The following is a 20,306-nucleotide window of genomic DNA, read 5'->3' as shown; positions in this document are numbered from 1 at the left end:
GGCACTAAACTCAATGGCAAACTCCCATTTACTTCAGTGGAGCCAGAATTCCATCCCTGGTTTTTCTTCCCATTTTGCCGTTGACTGGTTGCAAGACCTAAACAAGTTGTCTTAACATTTCTGTGCATCTGTTTCCTCATCTGTAAGATGAATATATTGATACATACCTACCATATAGGGTCATTATCTTAATTAATATTCTTTAAATGCTTCAATATTCTAGGATGGAAGATGCTAGACAAATATAAAGTATGACTAATAACCACCTCATCCAGTCTCCTGCAGTTCAGTTCTTCTCAAACTGCTGCACTCCGGTCCATATCATCTTCACCTCATGCAAAATGCAGCTCCACGTTTTTTAAGTAGTTAAAAAAATAGCAACCCAAGCACCGTCTCCAATCATGGGTTGTCTGCACTAGAAATCTGTCTCCGCATGTTATTTTTGTAATACTATTATTTACTTTTCAGTTGACCTCAGCATTTGCTTGTGATTTTACACAAAGAAACCTGCTCTTTACTTATATTCAGATTTGTATCTGTTAGCTCAGGTTCTGATCCTGAAAATTCTTAGGCATGTAAGTAATTTTATGTATGTTGAGCAGTGTCACTGAAATCAGCAGAGCCAAATTCTGCTCAGATTTTCATCCCCAGTGCCTCATTCGCTGTAGTTGGGTCACAGAGATGTAAATGGCAGCATAATTTTATGGATCATTTTCTCTATTTGGATTAGGCAGAAAATCAATACATTAAAGTCCAGTCTTATTGGTAGAAATCCTCATCTGCAGACTGCCAAATGCACCACTGGCAATAGGGAAGCGCGGATGTAAGTGAAGGACTGTTTTGTCCTGGAGAATCCTTATTACCAGTTGATGCATGAGAAGGGGAAGAACAACAGCTTGTTTCTTACAGCCCAGGCTGAGGGTTTGTAAACTGGTAGTTGGGGGCTGGGGGTGTGTGTAAAACTATTTTAATTGTAAACTCAGCATATTTTACCTGGAATCATTGAGATGTAAGGAACATGAGCCCCATGATGCCAGTTTCAGAGTTACCTTTCAGGGTAGGTAAGTCTTAAGTCTTTAAGTCTTAAGATTTTAAAAAGCCATTACCCCTTTTGTAAGACTATCCACAGCCTTCTTTATCATCTGTATGGTAATAAGTAGACAGCTTTCATGGTAGAGCAGGTAAAAATGATCCGAGACCAAACCCCTTGATCCAAATATTCCCAAACTTTAGAGAGGTCCAGATCTGAATCCACACTTGTTGGATTGTTCCTATCACCATTGTGATCTGCAAACAAACCCTGGATTTGAACAGCCCACACTTTAGAGTAGTTTTGATTTGGATCTAGATCTGGATCTCACCCATAAAATTTAATCTTCTCTCTCATATTAGGCCAGGAGGACGTTGGGTCTGATTCTTTATTCATCAAGGCGTTTTGTAATTTCCACTAAAGGGATCAAGTTCTTGCCTTGAAAGGGCAACAAGAGGACTAATAGAGAGGAGGTCAGTATGGAAAGCCACATGCTCGCATAATTGTCATTGGAGAACCAAATGTCCTTAATGCTTTATAGAATTCAAGATAAGGTGCTGGGGTGCTCTTTTAAAATAAGCAGTGTGAATTATAAGCAGTGATTGAGCCAGGCAGCAGAAGTAAAATATGTACAAAACTGCTGCCTTGTTTAATATTTTTTTAAAAGAAGAAAACTCTAATTAGTAAAATAGAAAGAAAAAATGATGGAATAGATAAAACTGCCAGGACCATTTCAAATCTATTCTATTCCAACAGGTATGTGCACTCAAGCACCATATGAAAAACAGAATCTTAATAACCATTTTAGTAACAGATCTGGGAATAAATGATTTGTCTGGGTTTTTTATTCACATTAGAAAACTAAATTAAGCCTAATATTCTTGAAATGCAAACCAGATAATGCCAAGCTTACATGAACACTGTAGCCAGTGCAGTGAATGCAAATTTTAACTAATATTTTTGTCAGTTTCTGTACATTTCTCCTGCACTGAGGGAAGGGCATGGGCTGCCTCTGATGGCTTATTTATAATCTTATTTGTAATCTGTAGTCTTTTTTGCTAAGCATTTTTCTGCAGCCTGTTGGCTAAGGTGGTTGGTTCTACTTTACAGAAAATAGGGATTTTGTATTCTGGTGGGATACGTGTTTGTTCGAAGTTTTATTGCTAATATCCGTTTTCCCCTTTTTGTGAATGCATGAATAAATCCTTAACACTTAATTATTAATCTAAAAAGAAGCTAGAAAACGGAAAGTCCCAGCGTTGATTCTAAATAGAGCTAGAAAGAAAAAAAATCTTTGTGATACCTGTATAGAACCAAACCTACTAGAAAATCTTCTCATAAAAACCTTAAATGGTGAAACATATTTTTCTTGAGGTTTGTACTTACCTCATTCTAACAGCATATTCTCCCCACCTCCCCGCAAAAAAAGAAAACACACAGTAGCAGGTCTACTGCTTCTTGAAAGATAGATGAAGCCAAAATTGGGAGCATCCAGGATAAGATTTATAGCAGAACGTATTAATTGCTCATTTAATAAAATAATTTTAATTTTAATAAAGACACTTTTTATTTTGTCTCTTGCCTCATACAAGGGTTTTGATTCTGCCCCTTCCCCTCCTGCTCCCCGACAGTATAAGTCTGTATGGTACTTTGCCAATGAAATTAATTAAATGTGCGGATTACAGTAAATTGGGAAGTGTTACAAACCACAAGTGATGACAGAGAAATAATTCATCGACACCTGAAGAGGTTGAATGTATGGAGAGGAAATAAAATGAGATTCAAATTGGAAAACAAATCCAGGCTAATGCATCTGGGAGGGGGGAAATAATCAGAACCACAGATATTCAATGGGGAAGCAGTAATACTGAAAGAGACCTAGAGATGCTAGGGCACAGCAAAAATATATCCACATGTGTTTGCAATGTGATTTTGCATCAGAATGGCAATGTGATTTTGCATGCATATCTTGGAGAAAGGAACTCAGGCCCAGAATCTTCAATGGAAATTAGCAGCCTAAATACCTTGTTCAGCTATGGTGAGAGCACACCTGGAATACTTCCATTCATGCTGTAGAAAGATGTACACTAAATAGAGAACATTGAGTGTTGAAAAAAATTATCAAGATGCTTTAGGGGTTGAGTTAAAAGGAATTAGAAGAGTTACATTTGACCACTATATCCTAAGCTTGACAATGACTAAGGAGAGAGCATTTAACAAACATCTCTGAGACTTCATCAAGACCTCCAGCTTAACTTGGGATAACTTTACTTCATATCTCTGAAAAATATCTCTGATATTTATGAAAACAAACAGGGAAAAATACTTTTTGGCCCTTTTTGTGCAATATAGAGAAGCTGAAAAGGGCAGAAAGGCAACTCTATAAAAACTTTTGAAGGTTTCAGTTCAGTCCTGCAGCATAGACCCTGTTTGTGAAACCTGGTGTTTTATATAAATTCTCCTCTTTGGGGTCTCGGTTCAGGCCGGTGCTTATGCACATTAGAGCTGGTTAAGAAATCAGAATTTCTGCCCCTCAGGAAATTCTGATATTTATAAATTTGTTTTTGCTCTCAAACAGTACAAAAAGTCCAAATACAGAACTTTTTCACAGAATGAACATTTCAGAAAGATTTCAGTTTACAACTCTTTTAACATTCACAAATAGAAATGTTTCATTTTGTTTTGATGAACTGAATCAAAGCATTTTGTTTCATCTAGATTCAGCACCGTGTCCCCCTGAGATAGCTCATGGGAGTTGTAAATCAGCTGATTTATGCCTGCCTTCTCTTCTATGGGTCAGGCTTCCCAGCTAGCCTACATCTCCCATGATACACTGTGGTCACATAATTCCAAAGATGTACCACATCTGTTCAACCAGAGGGGAGGTCATGAGTCCAGAAACTCCAGAGTTTAAATTGAACTTTCAAAGATAACAAGCTCTAAGATAAAAGAAAAGGAGTACTTGTGGCACCTTAGAGACTAACAAATTTATTAGAGCATAAGCTTTCGTGAGCTACAGCTCACTTCATTGGATGCATTTGGTGGAAAAAACAGAGGGGAGATTTATATACACACAGAGAGAACATGAAACAATGGGTTTATCATACACACTGTAAGGAGAGTGATCACTTAAGATCACAGTATCCCCGATAATGTCACGGCTAACCTGGTGGCTGAACTTTGTGACTTTGTCCTCACCCATAACTATTTCACATTTGGGGACAACGTATACCTTCAAATCAGCGGCACTGCGATGGGTACCCGCATGGCCCCACAGTATGCCAACATTTTTATGGCTGACTTAGAACAACGCTTCCTCAGCTCTCGTCCCCTAATGCCCCTACTCTACTTGCGCTACAATGATGACATCTTCATCATCTGGACCCATGGAAAAGAAGCCCTTGAGGAATTCCACCATGATTTCAACAATTTCCATTCCACCATCAACCTCAGCCTGGACCAGTCCACACAAGAGATCCACTTCCTGGACACTACAGTGCTAATAAGTGATGGTCACATAAACACCACCCTATATCGGAAACCTACTGACCGCTATTCCTACCTACATGCCTCTAGCTTTCATCCAGATCATACCACTCGATCCATTGTCTACAGCCAAGCGCTACGATATAACCGCATTTGCTCCAACCCCTCAGACAGAGACAAACACCTACAAGATCTCTATCATGCATTCCTACAACTACAATACCCACCTGCTGAAGTGAAGAAACAGATTGACAGAGCCAGAAGAGTACCCAGAAGTCACCTACTACAGGACAGGCCCAACAAAGAAAATAACAGAACGCCACTAGCCATCACCTTCAACCTCCAACTAAAACCTCTCCAACGCATCATCAAGGATCTACAACCTATCCTGAAGGACGACCCATCACTCTCACAGATCTTGGGAGACAGGCCAGTCCTTGCTTATAGACAGCCCCCCAATCTGAAGCAAATACTCACCAGCAACCACACACCACACAACAGAACCACTAACCCAGGAACCTATCCTTGCAACAAAGCCCGTTGCCAACTCTGTCCACATATCTATTCAGGGGATACCATCATAGGGCCTAATCACATCAGCCACACTATCAGAGGCTCATTCACCTGCGCATCTACCAATGTGATATATGCCATCATGTGCCAGCAATGCCCCTCTGCCATGTACATTGGCCAAACTGGACAGTCTCTATGTAAAAGAATGAATGGACACAAATCAGACGTCAAGAATTATAACATTCAAAAACCAGTTGGAGAATACTTCAATCTCTCTGGTCACTCGCTTACAGACCTAAGAGTGGCTATCCTTCAACAAAAAAGCTTCAAAAACAGACTCCAACGAGAGACTGCTGAATTGGAATTAATTTGCAAACTGGATACAATTAACTTAGGCTTGAATAGAGACTGGGAATGGATGAGTCATTACACAAAGTAAAACTATTTCCCCATGTTATTTCTCCCCCCCACCCCACCCCACCCCCCACTGTTCCTCAGATATTCTTGTTAACTGCTGGAATTAGCCTACCTTGCTTGTCACCATGAAAGGTTTTCCTCCTTCCCTCCCTCCCCCCGCTGCTGGTGATGGCTTATCTTAAGTGATCACTCTCCTTACAGTGTGTATGATAAACCCATTGTTTCATGTTCTCTGTCTGTGTATATCAATCTCCCCTCTGTTTTTTCCACCAAATGCATCCGATGAAGTGAGCTATAGCTCACGAAAGCTTATGCTCTAATAAATTTGTTAGTCTCTAAGGTGCCACAAGTACTCCTTTTCTTTTTGCGAATACAGACTAACACGGCTGCTACTATGAAAGCTCTAAGATACAATCGCATTTACTCCAATCTCTCAGACAGAGACAAACACCTACAAGATCTCTATCAAGCATTCTTAAAACTAAAATACCCCCCTGCTGAAGTGAAAAAAACAGACTGACAGAGCCAGAAGAGTACCCAGAAGTCACCTACAACAGGACAGGCCCAACAAAGAAAATAACAGAACGCCACTAGCTGTCACCTTCAGCCCCCAACTAAAACCTCTCCAGCGCATCATCAAAGATTTACAACCTATCCTGAAAAATGATCCCTCACTCTCACAGATCTTGGGAGACAGGCCAGTCCTTGCTTACAGACATCCCCCACAACCTGAAGCAAATACTCTCCAGCAACCACACACCACACATCAAAAACACTAACCCAGGAACCTATCCTTCCAACAAAGCCTGATGCCAACTCTGTCCACATATCTATTCAAGTGGCACCATCATAGGACCTAATCACATCAGCCATGCCATCAGGGGCTCGTTCACCTCACATCAACCAATGTGATATATGCCATCATGTGCCAACAATGCCCCTCTGCCATGTACATTGGCCAAACTGGACAGTCTCTACGCAAAAATGGACACAAATCTGACATGAGGAATCATAACATTCAAAAACCGGTAGTAGAACACTTCAACCTCTTTGGCCACTCAGTAAAAGATTTAAGGGTGGCAATTTTGCAACAGAAAAGCTTCAAAAACAGACTCCAGTGAGAAACTGCTGAGCTTGAATTAATATGCAAACTAGATACCATTAACTTGGGTTTGAATAGAGACTGGGAGTGGCTGGGTCATTACACAAATTGAATCTCTTTCCCTATGTTAAGTATCCTCACACTTTCTTGTCAACTGTCTAAATCTGCCATCTTGATTATCACTACAAAAGTTTTTTTCTCCTGCTGATAATAGCTCATCTTAATTAGTTAGCCTCTTACAGTTTGTATGGCAACTTCCACCTTCTGTGCATGTATATATCTTCTTACTATATGTTCCATTCTATGCATCCGATGAAGTGAGCTGTAGCCTACAAAAGCTTATGCTCTTATAAATTTGTTTGTCTCTAAGGTGCCACAAGAACTCCTGTTCTTTTTGCAGATACGGACTAACACGGCTGCTACTGTGAAACCAAAGATAACATTGCATTTCCTGTCCTTTGAGGACTTGTTTTCTGAACTTTAACTTAAAGTTATCACTGGTATAAATCTGAAGTAATTTAATTGACATCAATGGAGTTAGTCTGGATTGCCATCAGTATAACTCTGAGCAGAATTTGGCCTAGAATTTTCTAACATGTCCTATGGATGTAAGTCATTGGCCTCCATGATTCTAAAAGTTTTCATAGTCTTGTTCCAACCCCCACAAAGATGGACTTTGTCTTTCTCTCTGTGTCACCTTACTGCTCCCAATCTTCCCAGCCCCTTCACTTAATCTGGCCACATCTAATGTGAGTTCACTGTGCTCTGCAGCCTCTGCTATCCGGAACAGACTTCCAGCAATGCTCCATCTCCCTGACTCTCCATTTCAAAACTCCATCTGTGAACATATGTTTTCATCATTAGGTCACTTCATTTTTCTCTCCCTTGGCTACAGTGCTTTAACGCTACAACTCTCTCGTTATTTAACTCTGTGAAGCAATTTGTGTGAAAGACATCATACAAAATAAAATTGTATCCTCTGTATAAATAAATCAGGGCCTCAGATTATCTCAGCAGTTCCTGAGAGTTGGGCTTCATATACCCTTGAGTACCTGAGCTCCGTGACCAATGCAATGAAAAATTATAATTTAATGCAACAGCCAACATTCTGTTTGGAGCATCTTCAAAATGTTAATTATTAATAATGCAATTATGAGGAAAAGTTCCTGTGCCATCTCTGTATTAAATAGAATTTGCACAGCCATCTGGTGTTCTGTTTAATTCTTATTAATTTTTTTTCCAAATCTAATTTGTATGTCTTGCGGTTAATTAAATTAAATCCTGTGACAGAGAGGTGGTCTGGCTTTGTGATGGCCAGGAACTGGACTGCCAACTGGGAAACTGGAGCTGGGCACTTGACATCTGCAATTAAAGGCAATGGGGTGATGATGACCCCAGCATCTGGAAAGAAGGGAGATGAATGTCAGCTCCCACAGAGAGACATTGGCTTTAGAAACTGAAGGAAAATGTTGGCCTTATCAGATCCCTACCAACATTAAAGGATAACGGGAAAACAGTGTGACAATGAGGACAGAAGAGATAATTGAAAGATACTGCATAGATCTCTAAAGCAGGGGGATTGATTAATAAATAAATGAAATGGTATTCCAGTGATATAGCAAGAAGAAATGTGCATTCCTTCACTGGGACTCATCTACAGGTTGGCTGCAGTTCTGAGCAAGCTCAGCATTAACTCCTGGGCAGAGTACATGTCCTAAGCTGAACTGGCACAGAGGAAATAAAAACCTTCCCTGACTCTGTACTTCCACATCTACGCACTTTTGCTCCCATTTAGAAATAAATCCATTCATGGGATAACTTTGGTACATCTTTGGTAACTGGGATCAGAACTGTGGGATTGAAATGATTCAAGAAAGTCTGTTTCTGTGCTATTTCTGCATACATCATTAAATTAGACTGGAATAAAGATTGGGAGTGGATGGGTCATTACACAAAGTAAAAACTATTTCCCCATGCTAATTTTTTCATCTACTGTTACTCACACTTTCTTGTCAACTGTTTGAAAAGGGCCATCCTGATTATCACTACAAAAGATTTTTTTTTCTCCTGCTGATAATAGCCCACTTTAATCGATTGGTCTCGTTATAATGCATATGACAACACACATTTTTTCATGTTCTCTGTGTATATCTATCTATCTTCCTACTGTATTTTCCACTGCATGCGTCCGATGAAGTGGGTTTTAGCCCACAAAAGCCTATGCCCAAATAAATTTGTTAGTCTCTAAGGTGCCACAAGTCCTCCTCGTTTTTTTTGCTGATACAGACTAACATGACGACCACTCAGAAACCTTTATTTATTGTACACTTACATGATGATTGGATCTGTAGAAAAAAAAATCGGTCCTGAGGAGCTTTCACAGTTAGGGCTGTAGGAAAGGTGGGACTAGATCTAGGTCTCTGTCATGCATTTGTCTTTATTTTTAATTGTATTTGGGTTTTTTTTAACTTACAAAGATGACTTAAGTAACCATGAGATCTGGTATCCTGGTCCACTTTTCAGCTTCTGACCATGGAAATATTAAGAAAATAGCAGACTTTGCATTATTATGCCCCATAAATGGTTTCCTGTGACAAAAAATACCCTACCAAAAAAGCAACCCCCCCAAACTAAACACCCTTTCCCCCAACACACACAACATAAATACAAATACCAAGATATTAATGTGTGTTTACACTCCAGGAGCCTTAAAATTCTAATTCCAATAAAAAAAGATTATGTTCCTTTAAAATGGAGGACAGATTCATTCACCACTTGCACACAGTGACGGCTCCTCCGGCCTCACCCCTCATCTAGCATCTCCAGAGACACGATGCAGAAAGTCTCTGCATGATGCAGGGAATACATACGCCTCGCACAGCTTGCCCTTCTGTACCCTTCTATCCAATGTCCTGTACAGAAGAACTATACCAGTTCCTCTGCAGCAGGGTTCTCCACAGCTAGAGAGGAAAGGGCTTATTTTCCCACTGTGCATACAAACACTAATCATAGTCTAAGAACAGTCATAGTAGGTAAGAGCAATGATCCATCTAGCCCAGTATCCTGTCTTCTGACAGTGGCCTGTTCCAGATACTTCAGAGGGAATGAACAGAACAGGGCAATTTATCGAGTGATCCATCCCTTGTCGTCCAGTCCCAGCCTTGTGCTAATTAATATCATCACGAGAGTCTTTTGACACACCAGTCAAAGGTGTCAAACCTTCTTGGAAGGTTTCCAGCACTTACGCTATACCTAGGTTTTTACATGATGTTTTCTCTACTCCAGCAGCTTGATTATTTCACTACTTGACAAAATATTGGGATTGTAATTTTCAGAATGATTCTCAGGAAATGACGAATGAGGTGACAAAATGTGCAACCAGCTAAATAATCTGAAGAGTCAGGGTGAGTCTGGGAACTTTGAATGAAGAGTGTACAATTATAAACATGTGATAGCTATTGGGGCACTTGTGTTAGTTCCTCTGGGATAGGCAGAGTTTGAAAAGAATTATAGCCTCAGTTAGAGTTTTAAAGATCAGTTTATAGAAATCAGCTTTGGTAACTGGTGTAATTTTATCTTCCTTCTGGCTGTAAAGTATGTATGGAATTTTAATTCCATGATTACCTTCTATATTGGGCATTTCATTATACTGTAGAAAGTTAAACTGTCATGTTTTCTTGCCAATGTTACTGAAGTAGTTGGCTCTCTTTTCATTTAAAAAAAATAAGAGAACCACTTTAAAAATATTAAGTTCGGCACTTCTGATGCTTTGCCAGAACTGCTTTCCAAGATTCAACTTGAGTGTCTGAAAGTACTAATAAAAAACCCAAGATACTGATCAATAAAACGGCCTGCTTTCAGTTGAACCATGAATTGCTTATTGGAATAATAAATGGGTGAAGTTAATAGAGGCTTTTTGTGCAAATTATCAACAAATATCGAAGAAAAATTGATTTACATCTCACTCAACCAAAAATGGAACCAAAGCTCACTGAACTCAGCAGACAGATTCCCATTGATGTCAATGGACTTTGGAACAGGTCCTTGAACTGGTCTTAGAAAATGGAGATACCAAAAACATGGCCCCATTTCTGGTTACACCTTATTAGGGAGCACAACAGGAAAGAAAATTTAAGATTAAGAAGATACTGTATCAGAACTAAAATGAGCTTTATGAGCTTTTAAACTGTGTGTGTAGGATTAATATTTCCTTATACTATAATATCCCTGATCCAGGGGAAGGAGGAAAGATGACGGAGCTGCTTTTAAAACTCTCAGAGAAGTATTTGATTTGGTGACCTCATTTAACAGTGCCTGCTTCTTTTACAGTAGCCTGGTGGACAAGAGTAAAATGTTGCTCCTCAGCCTCCATTTCAAAACAGTATTATTTCCTTCTCTTCCACTCCTTGTGGTGCACTGTCTGATGTCCATCAAGGGGACTGATCATTTAGCAGCTGTGAAATTAAGGAAATGTGCAAATTTTTAATAGCTCATTTTTCTGAGTTGGTGGCTGCAACGTAAGAGGGACTATGAAGTAATAGGGTTAGTGAGTGGAAAAGAATAAAAGGGGGAAGATTGAAGAAATATGTCTAGAGGCCTGGCAGAGACGCTTAACCCCATCAGATAATCCTGCCTTAGCCCGGGGTCCCTTGCCATCTCTCTCAGACTGTGGAAAGAATAAGATAGCAAAATATTGCCAGAGGCATCTGCTGAAAAACTAAAATCAGGACCACTAAATAAAGATTGGCTCTATAAATTAAGCTCTGAGAACTTCCATCAAGGAAAGCCTACCTTAGGCAGTTAGATAGCTAATAGGAAGACATGAATCCAGAAGCAGAATGGTAGAAGGAGATAGAATATCAAATACTCATTAAAAATTTGAATCCAAATGAGTGTATATTATTGAAACTCCAACTTGATGAAAAACTATAATATTTCATATATATTTTAATTACAGCCATCAATCACTAGCCCTTAAATGGGTGACTTAGTTACTAAGATCCTTCTTGACATTTAATGAAACAACATAATATAGAATGTTTCAGGCTCTGTCCTATCTAAGTGCAATTATGTCAGAATACCTTTATTTCTCTCTACCACTTATATCTTCATGGGCTGAAGAATGCAAAAACCAACAGAGCAAATTTCAGGCTACTAATAATAATGGGACAGACTCTCAACTGGAGTAAATCAGTGCAGCTTCATTAAAAAACAATCTTATATAATGTACTCAAAATAACATTTGGTCTAAAAAGAGCAAAAATGAATGGGAATTCAGTGAATGATTTGGCCCAGAATGTTGGAAGCAGAAAGCCAAGAGGGAGCAGGGAAGGACAGTTCTGTAGTAGCTGATAGAATGCCGAGGCAACTGCTGGCATGGATAGGGGATGTGAATACTGAATTTGCCAGCAGTAGTGCCACTCCCAGACAGCCTAATATTGCTGAAATATCATTTTGCACCTTGAGAGCAGTGATTTCCCTTTACCCAAGTACATACCAGGGCATCTCAGTCCCAGGGTGCAGTCAAAAGCTGGAAACTTGAGCAGCAGTGTAGTCCATTTCTGGTTCCACTGCTGCAGGATTGCAGTGTAGGTAGTGCTCAGCCAGCCATAACTCAGAAGCCATTTGCATCTTGAATTTGCCAGAGGCAGGGAGGACTATCATACATAAATCAGCCTGATGGCTAGATGTCCCCATTTGTGGGTTAGTGATTTTGGTGCTTCAGGTGAGGGATGGAGGTCAAGCAGCATTCCTTCACAGAGCTGTCTTTTACATTTTGAGGGCCAGATGCCGATCTCAATTTCACCTATATAAATATTGTGTAATTTCACTGGTTTTGATCATGTTACTCTGATGTAAATCAGAGTAACGAGATCCAGAATCCATCCATAAAAAACAAAACAAAAACAAACAAACAAAAAAACCCATTCACACAATATATGATTTCCTTAAGTTGGAAATAAGTTTCAAAGTGAAAGTTTATATACACACACGTCAAATGCCTTTATAGCTCAAAATCTCTTTTCACTGAAGGAAGTCATTACTGGTATATTTTCATCACTACATTTTTGTATCGAGATTGTTCATCCATTTAGCAATACAGTGTATGATAAATATGAACCTGCTACCATAAGTCACTGCCAATAATGAAAGAGCTCATTATTAAATATTTGTTCTCCACATAGGTACTTATAGACTGTAATAAAGTTGACTCCTAACCTTTTCTTTGTTAAGCTAAATAGACTCAATGAGCTCAATCACTATAAGGCAGGTTTTCTAAATCATTCTCAATGCTTTCTTTTGAACCCTCTCAAAATTTTTCCACATCCTTCTTGAATTTTGGACACCAGAATTGCACAGAATATTCCAGCAGCAGCCTCACCAGTGGCAAAAACAGAGGTAAAACAGCCTCTCTACTGCTACTCACGATTCCTCTGATTATGCATCCATTAGCCCTTTTGTCCACAGCGTCACACTGGAATCTCATGTCCAGCTGATTATCCACCATCCACCATGACCCCAAGTCTTTTTCAGTCACCGCTTCCCAGGATAGAGTCCCCCATCTTGTAAGCATGGCTTACATTCTTTGTTCCCTGATGTAGTTAGCCTTACTAACACACATATTGTTTGCTTATGTGCAGCTTAAGAGTGATCTAGATCCCATTCTATCAATGGCCTGTTCTCTTCATTATTTACCACACTCCCAATTTATGTGCCATCTGTAAACTTTCTAAGTGATGATTTTATGTTTTCTTCCAAATCATTGAGAAGAATGTTAAATAGTATACAGTCAAGCATTAATCCCTGAGGGACTCTACTGGAAACACACCAGCTCAATGATGATTCCTTGTTTACAATTACATTTTGAGACCTGTCAGTTGGCCATCTTTTCATCTATTTAATATATGCCATGTTCATTGTATTGTTTTACTTTTTTTTAATCACAATGTTGTGCAGTCAAACAACTTACAGAAGTCTTAGTATATTATGCCAACACTATTACTTTTATCAACAAAACTTAAATCTCATTAAAAAGATATCAAGTTAGTCTAACAGGATCTACTTTTCATAAACACTTGATGATTGGCATTAATTATATTACCCTTCTTTAATTCTTTATTAATTGAGTCCAAGATCAATTGCTCTCTAGCCTGCCTACGACCACTATCAGAATATATACAATAGAAATATGGAGGGAGAAATATAGAAAAGAACAGACTGCAAAATGTTACACAGAGAACCAACACAAGATTTACTGAACACAGTACTCATACATTATGTAATTGATCTAGTAGTTATAATAAATGATGCCCAAAGGGTTCCTCTGCTCTAAAAAGGGATGATCAGTTTTGAAGAATATATTTTGTAACAGAAGGAGAAAATATGCTGTTGATCTCAACTGCATATGACAAAGCAGAACACAGTTTTTTGGATTTATCGGATGCTGCAGAACTGGCAAGTCCATAGGGAAGCTGTGGACATGCATCGTGAAACAATGCACTCGCTAGAGATGAGCCTCTGAAAACAAGCTGGCTAAAGAGCTGATGGAACAGGCATACTGAAGGCAGTGCAATGATTGACACAGCAGGTCAGCTACATCTTGTCAAATCCACAGTTTCAAAGTTCTCTGTACCTAAGAGATGAGTACAGTTCTTGTGAGAAGAAACAGAGCATGAAAGAAAGCAGTGCAGAGGACTTGATGTGCTCAGCAAAAGTGTCTGGAGTTCTCAAAAGCATTGCTATAGCTATTGCCTTGTTAGTCTTCTAGGGATCATTCTGTGATGATACAGTACAAGGGTATTTCAGACTAGTCAGCCTTCTAAAGGGACACCAGGGCAAATTCTGTTCTGAGTTAAAACAGTACAAGCCCACAGAAGTCAATGAGCTGGCACCTGTTCAAGGCACAGAATTTGGCCCAATTTGTTTAAGAAAGTTCAACTGGGGATGGCTGGAGTCTTGATACTAAGCTCTGATTATGGGACAGTGCATAGCTGCACCAGCCTGGGAAGAATAATTTGTCCAGTTCCTTTCTGTTATACAGACTAGCTCCACACCATTTGTCCCTGTATGAAAGCATTTAAATTAAGAGTTAAGTTTCTCTTTAATTAATTGCTTCCATAACAGGAAGGCAGAAGAGGGAGGCAGAAGTAAGCAGGTGGTATGGGGAGGAGACAGCAGATGTTAGCTGGAGGCAGAAGTAAGCAGATGGTGGGGGAAGTAGATAGCAGTTGTTAGCTGGAAAATTTGGAACAACTCTTTAAGCCCAGTTATAGGAGCCCAATTTCCATCAAAGCACATTGTTGAAATCATTAATCTGCACCTCCCAGACCCAGTATTTGCCAGAACCAAATTTTCCATTCAGAGCATGCATCCATAAAGCAGAACATTTTAAATATTTTTCTAAAACTAAACCACTTCCTTCTCTCTTTTGCTGCTTTTAAAATATATTCCTTATGCTCAGAACACCAGTTTTGATTATCCCCTTTCATACATCCCTATCTGTTCCTCTAATTCAGTTCTCTTACTGTAACATCAATGCAGAAGAAGTTACCTTTAAAAATGTGACCTGATCAAATGAGTGATTGAACGTTAGCACTTACTTTTGGAAAAGTGGAAGAAGAGGTCCTAGAATACCTTTTTAATATTGATTTATTTTTCTATACATTAATGAAGCAGAACTGGGGGGAGACATAGCTAACTCTTACACACTCTGCTTCAACACAGAGTGGGTGGGATTGATGCACTGTCTATTTCAAAAATAGTTTGCTGTGATCAATAAAACACTTAACTCTTGAATGAATTTGGCCGGTATATCATAAAGGAGCAACAACTCCAAGAAACCAGGGTTATAAGAACATAAGAACAGCCATACTGGGTCAGACCAAAGGTCCATCTAGCCAAGTATCCTGTCTTTTGAAAGTAGCCAATGCCAAGTGCCCCAGAGGGAATGAACAGAACAGGTAATCATCAAGTGATCCATCCCCTGTAACCCATTCCCAGGTTCTGGCAAACAGAGGCTAGGGACATCATCCCTCCCATCCGGGCTAATAGCCATTGATGGACCTATCCTCCATGAACTTATCTAGTTCTTTTTTGAACTCTGTGATAGTCTTGGCCTTCACAACATTCTCTGGCAAGGAGTTCCACGGGTTGACTGTGCATTTTGTGAAAAAATACTTCCTTTTGTTTGTTTTAAACCTGCTGCCTATTAATTTCATTGGGTGACCCCTAGTTCTTTGTGTTATGAGAAGAAGTAAATAACACTTCCTTATTTACTTTTTCCACCCCAGTCATGATTTTATAGACCTCTATTATGTCCCCCTTTAGTCATCTCTTTTCCAAGCTGAAAACTCCCAGGTTTATTAATCTCTCCTCATACGGAAGCTGTTCCATATCCCTCATCATTTTTGTTGCCCTTTTCTGAACCTTTTCCAATTCCAAAACATTTTTTGAGATGTGGCGACCACATGCAGTATTCAAGATGTGGGCGTACCATGGAGTTATATAGAGGCAATATGATATTTTCTGTTTTATTATCCATCCCTTTCTTAATGATTCCCAACATTCTGTTCACTTTGACTGCCACTGCATCTGAAGAAGTGAGCTGTAGCTCACGAAAGCTTATGCTCAAATAAATTTGTTAGTCTCTAAGGTGCCACAAGTCCTCCTTTTCTTTTTGCGGATACAGACTAACACGGCTGCTACTCCGAAAACTGCACAATGAGTGGATGTTTTCAAAGAACTATCCAAGACACCAAGATCTCTTTCTTGAGGTTAAATGACACAGGAGTATTTTAGCCTGGCAAGGCCTTTTAGCAAATGCTGAAGTCTAACTTCTGGATATTCAGTCAAAAATCAGAAAATACTTTCTCATGAGTTAAATTTATTTACTGCCACATCAGCACTCATTCTCTCAATGGTATTAGAGAGGGATTTTAAAAAGCATTCTATGTCAGCCTAACTGTTTTCACTGAAGCCTGTAAGAGTTTTGCTTATGACTTCAAAGGGAACATTGTCTTGAATAGGAGCGGCGTTAGGGAAACCCTTAGTTGCTTCATTTCTTTTTTACTGCTCATGAAATGTGACAGATTGAGAGCCCTGAAGACTGACATCCTCTCTTTATCCAAAGAATACATAGACAGACATCTCCATCTTGTACCATTCATGGTTCTCAGTCCTTTCCTGGAGGATGAACCTCGAGGATGAGTATGGAATTATGGATACATCAACAATTCCACTGGCAGTAGCTACTGTGCAAGCACTATTGGAGACAGTCTCATAAAAACCATGAACCGATTCCTGACTTAAATGGTGCTTACACCATTGCTGATCTCAGTGTTGCTGCATCATTGCTGGAAAATGGCATATATAGACTGTCAAGAATGCCAATTTTAGTATGTGGGAATATATAATTTAGGACCATGTGTAAGAGAGAACCAACACCTTCAGTTCCATTGTCAAAATACACCTCTTTCACAATGTGTACACCTCTTCAGATTTGCATTATTACCTGCCCATTAATCTGCCAGTTCCTTGTGTCAGGGTAGCGCGGTTCAGAAATTTTCCAGCAGAACATTTTTTTCAATCGGAGAATGCCGATTTCTTGAAATAGAAACGTTCAGTGGGAAAGTGTTGATTTCAATGACATTTTGATGGAAACCATGCAGGTTTCTGACAGCTTGCCCATGTCCCCAGAAGTCCTGAGATCCTTGACTCCCAAACTCCCCAGTAGCTTTCCAGGCATTTGGCAAACCCACCAGGGAGGTTGCTGAGGAGCTCAGGCTACCAGGTTTCTTGAATCCTTGACAGCCCATCTGACTGGGAAACTTGGGCCCCGAACCCTGATTGGGGAAGTCCAGGTTCTCCAGTAGCGCACCGTATGAACTGGTGGGGTGCTTGGAATTGAGGAAGCTGACTGAAATTGACATAATTTTTGTTAGCTTCCCTACAGCTGAATAGCAGCCATGAAACTGATCAGACAGTTGTTAATTTAACTCAGCAGCTCCTAGCTGTGTGCAATAGCAGGGGTAGGGTATTGGGGGTTTCCATTTTTTGTTGAGGGGGATCTTCTATGAATAATCCCAGTACCTGCCTGCCTGGCGGGTAGAGGGGAGCTTGGTCACTCAGGCTCCATAGCTCCTGTGGCTCCCAGGCTTTTGGCTCTTTGGCAGCCTGTTAGCAGGAGATCTCGGGGAACATTTTACAAACACTGGAACATGCCTGCCCGGGGAACATTTCAACATGCCCAAAACAGACTATTACGGAATTCAGGTTCTGTGAAGGTTTCAGAGTAGCAGCCGTGTTAGTCTGTATCCACAAAAATAAGAGGAGTACTTGTGTCACCTTAGATACTAAAAAATTTATTTGAGTATAAGCTTTTGTACAGCTCACTTCATCGGATGCATGCAGTGGAAAATACAGTGGGGAGATTTTATATACACAGAGAACATGAAACAATGGGTGTTACCATACACACTGTAACAAGAGTGATCAGGTAAGGTGAGCTGTTACCAGCAAGAGAGCGGGGGGGGGAGGAGGGGAAACCTTTTGTACCAATAATCAATGTGGGCCATTTCCAGCAGTTGACAAAAACGTGTGAGGAACGGCGGGGGGGGGTGGTGGAAAATAAACATGGGAAAATAGTTTTACTTTGTGTAATGACCCATCCACTCCCAGTCTCTATTCAAGCCTAAGTTAATTGTATCTAGTTTACAAATTAATTCCAATTCAGCAGTCTCTCGTTGGAGTCTGTTTTTGAAGTTTTTTTGTTAAAGAATTGCCACTTTTAGGTCTGTAATTGAGTGACCAAAGAGATTGAAGTGTTCTCCAACTGGTTTTTGAATGTTATAATTCTGGACGTCTGATTTGTATCCATTTATTCTTTTACGTAGAGACTGTCCAGCTTGGCCAACGTACATGGCAGAGGGGCATTGCTGGCACATGATGGCATATATCACATTGGTAGATGTGCAGGTGAATGAGCCTCTGATAGTGTGGCTGATGTGATTAGGCCCTATGATGGTGTCCCTGAATAGATATGTGGGCACAGTTGGCAACAGGCTTTGTTGCAAGGATAGATTCCTGGGTTAGTGTTTTTGTTGTGTGGTGTGTGGTTGCTGTGAAGAATGTCAAGGTTTTGTCTTTTTGTCCTGATGTGGGCCAATTCCTCCTCCCCGCAAAAAACTAAATTTTTTTTGAGGAATTAGAATTCTGTTTTCTCACCAGATCTAGTCAGGGGCCTTTTTCTCCTACATAAATGCTAAGTGTGGGGCATGCTTATTCGGTGGTCCTACATAATGAGTGGGGTTGTTTTTTTCAAACTACCTAAGTGACTTCAGAGCATAGTTCCCATTGACTTTCATGGGGCATGGATCAGAGCTCTCTGGCGAAAGATCAGTCTGGATAAGACCAAAGTGATGCCTGAAAGTTTGCAAAAAAACCGGATGATCTTATGAGGCTGGTATCTCCCTCTAAGCATATTTCTACTCAGCAAAAAACGACCCACTGTAGCAAGTCTCGGGTCAAATATGACTTGTGCTGAGGGGCTAAAAATTGCAGTGTAGATGTTTGAGCTCAGGCCGGAGCCTGGGCTCTGAAACATGGTAGTGGGGGGAAGGTGTTGGCGTCCAGGCACCAGCCCAAGCCTCCATGTCTATACTGCTATTTTTAGCTCTGCAGTCTGAGACCTGGGAGTGCTTAGACCTGGGCTCTAAGACTTGCTGCCATGAGGGGTTTTTTTTGTGCTGTGTAGATGTATCCCTTAGACTGAGAGTGTGCTCCCGACATTTGTTAGTGGGTTTGCAATCTGGGGGTTGTATTGAACCCCCAGCTACTCTTCCATAAGACAAGCTTTCAAGCTCACACAGAGCTCTTCAGGTCTTATTTCTCTCACCAACATAAGATGGTCCAATAAAAGATATTACTTCGTCCACCTTGTCTCTCTAATATCCTGGCACTTACATAGCTACAACAACCCTGCATATTGCAATGGCAGTGACTTGTGACCAAGACCAAACTTTTCCACATTCGTAATTGTGTAACCTAACCTAGAGATGAGAGGCCCCTATACAATTTTACCAATCCCTTGATCCTCCAACCTTCCTTTTAACATTGCACCACCATATCCATAATAATTAACAGTTTAACGGTAACATCTTCCATATTAAAATGTGAAACCACCCTGCAAATAAAGCCATAGAAAAGCTAAATTTCAAGGGTTAACCCTGGTCTCACTGAAAGGAACGGGTGTTTTACCATTGATTTCAATGGAAGCAGAATCTGGCTTGTAAAATGTAGTGACAAGGCAACTAAAGGAAAAATCTTACCTTTTTGACCTCATATTTAATGGCAAGTTTAATTCTGCTCAGGCTTGGGCGGTGATGCTCAGGCCACACTTTTATGTTCACATCTCCATTTAGAATAGCCTCCACTTCTTCTGTATCCCTGCAGAGATCCAGTACACCCACAACAAAATCCTTGCATTGCATAGATAACTTCCTGTAATCATTCTAATGAAACAAAGAGAAACAAAAGTCATTTCTTGTTGTGACCTGAAAACACATGTTTTTAAAAGAACTCCAGTTCAGGCTGAAGTTCAGGATTTATCCATGTAAAACCTTTTGCTGGCTGGAGGCTGAAGGTTTGAGGTTTGAGTTGGGGCATATTTACGTTTTCACAAGTATTAGTGAATTTCTTCCATAATAAACTAGTACCATTTCCATCAGTTAATGTTGTTTTTTATGGTGAAAGGGCAAAACT

At 40.0% G+C, this 20,306-nt stretch overlaps 1 protein-coding gene across 2 annotated transcripts in view; it reads right to left on the bottom strand.

The window, feature by feature from the left end:
- TRPC7 (transient receptor potential cation channel subfamily C member 7) overlaps positions 1-20,306 on the bottom strand; it is a 158,205-nt gene that overhangs the window by 55,675 nt on the left and 82,224 nt on the right. For both annotated transcript variants that reach the window (XM_043490932.1, XM_043490933.1), the window contains one exon: positions 19,874-20,056. In XM_043490932.1, coding sequence (XP_043346867.1) covers positions 19,874-20,056 — 183 coding nt within the window. The remainder of the gene's footprint in view (positions 1-19,873; positions 20,057-20,306) is intronic.

The sequence above is a fragment of the Dermochelys coriacea genome, chromosome 8 (assembly GCF_009764565.3).
Source record: "Dermochelys coriacea isolate rDerCor1 chromosome 8, rDerCor1.pri.v4, whole genome shotgun sequence".
Lineage (NCBI taxonomy): Eukaryota > Metazoa > Chordata > Testudines > Dermochelyidae > Dermochelys > Dermochelys coriacea.
This window is presented reverse-complemented; position numbering and strand designations above follow the sequence as displayed.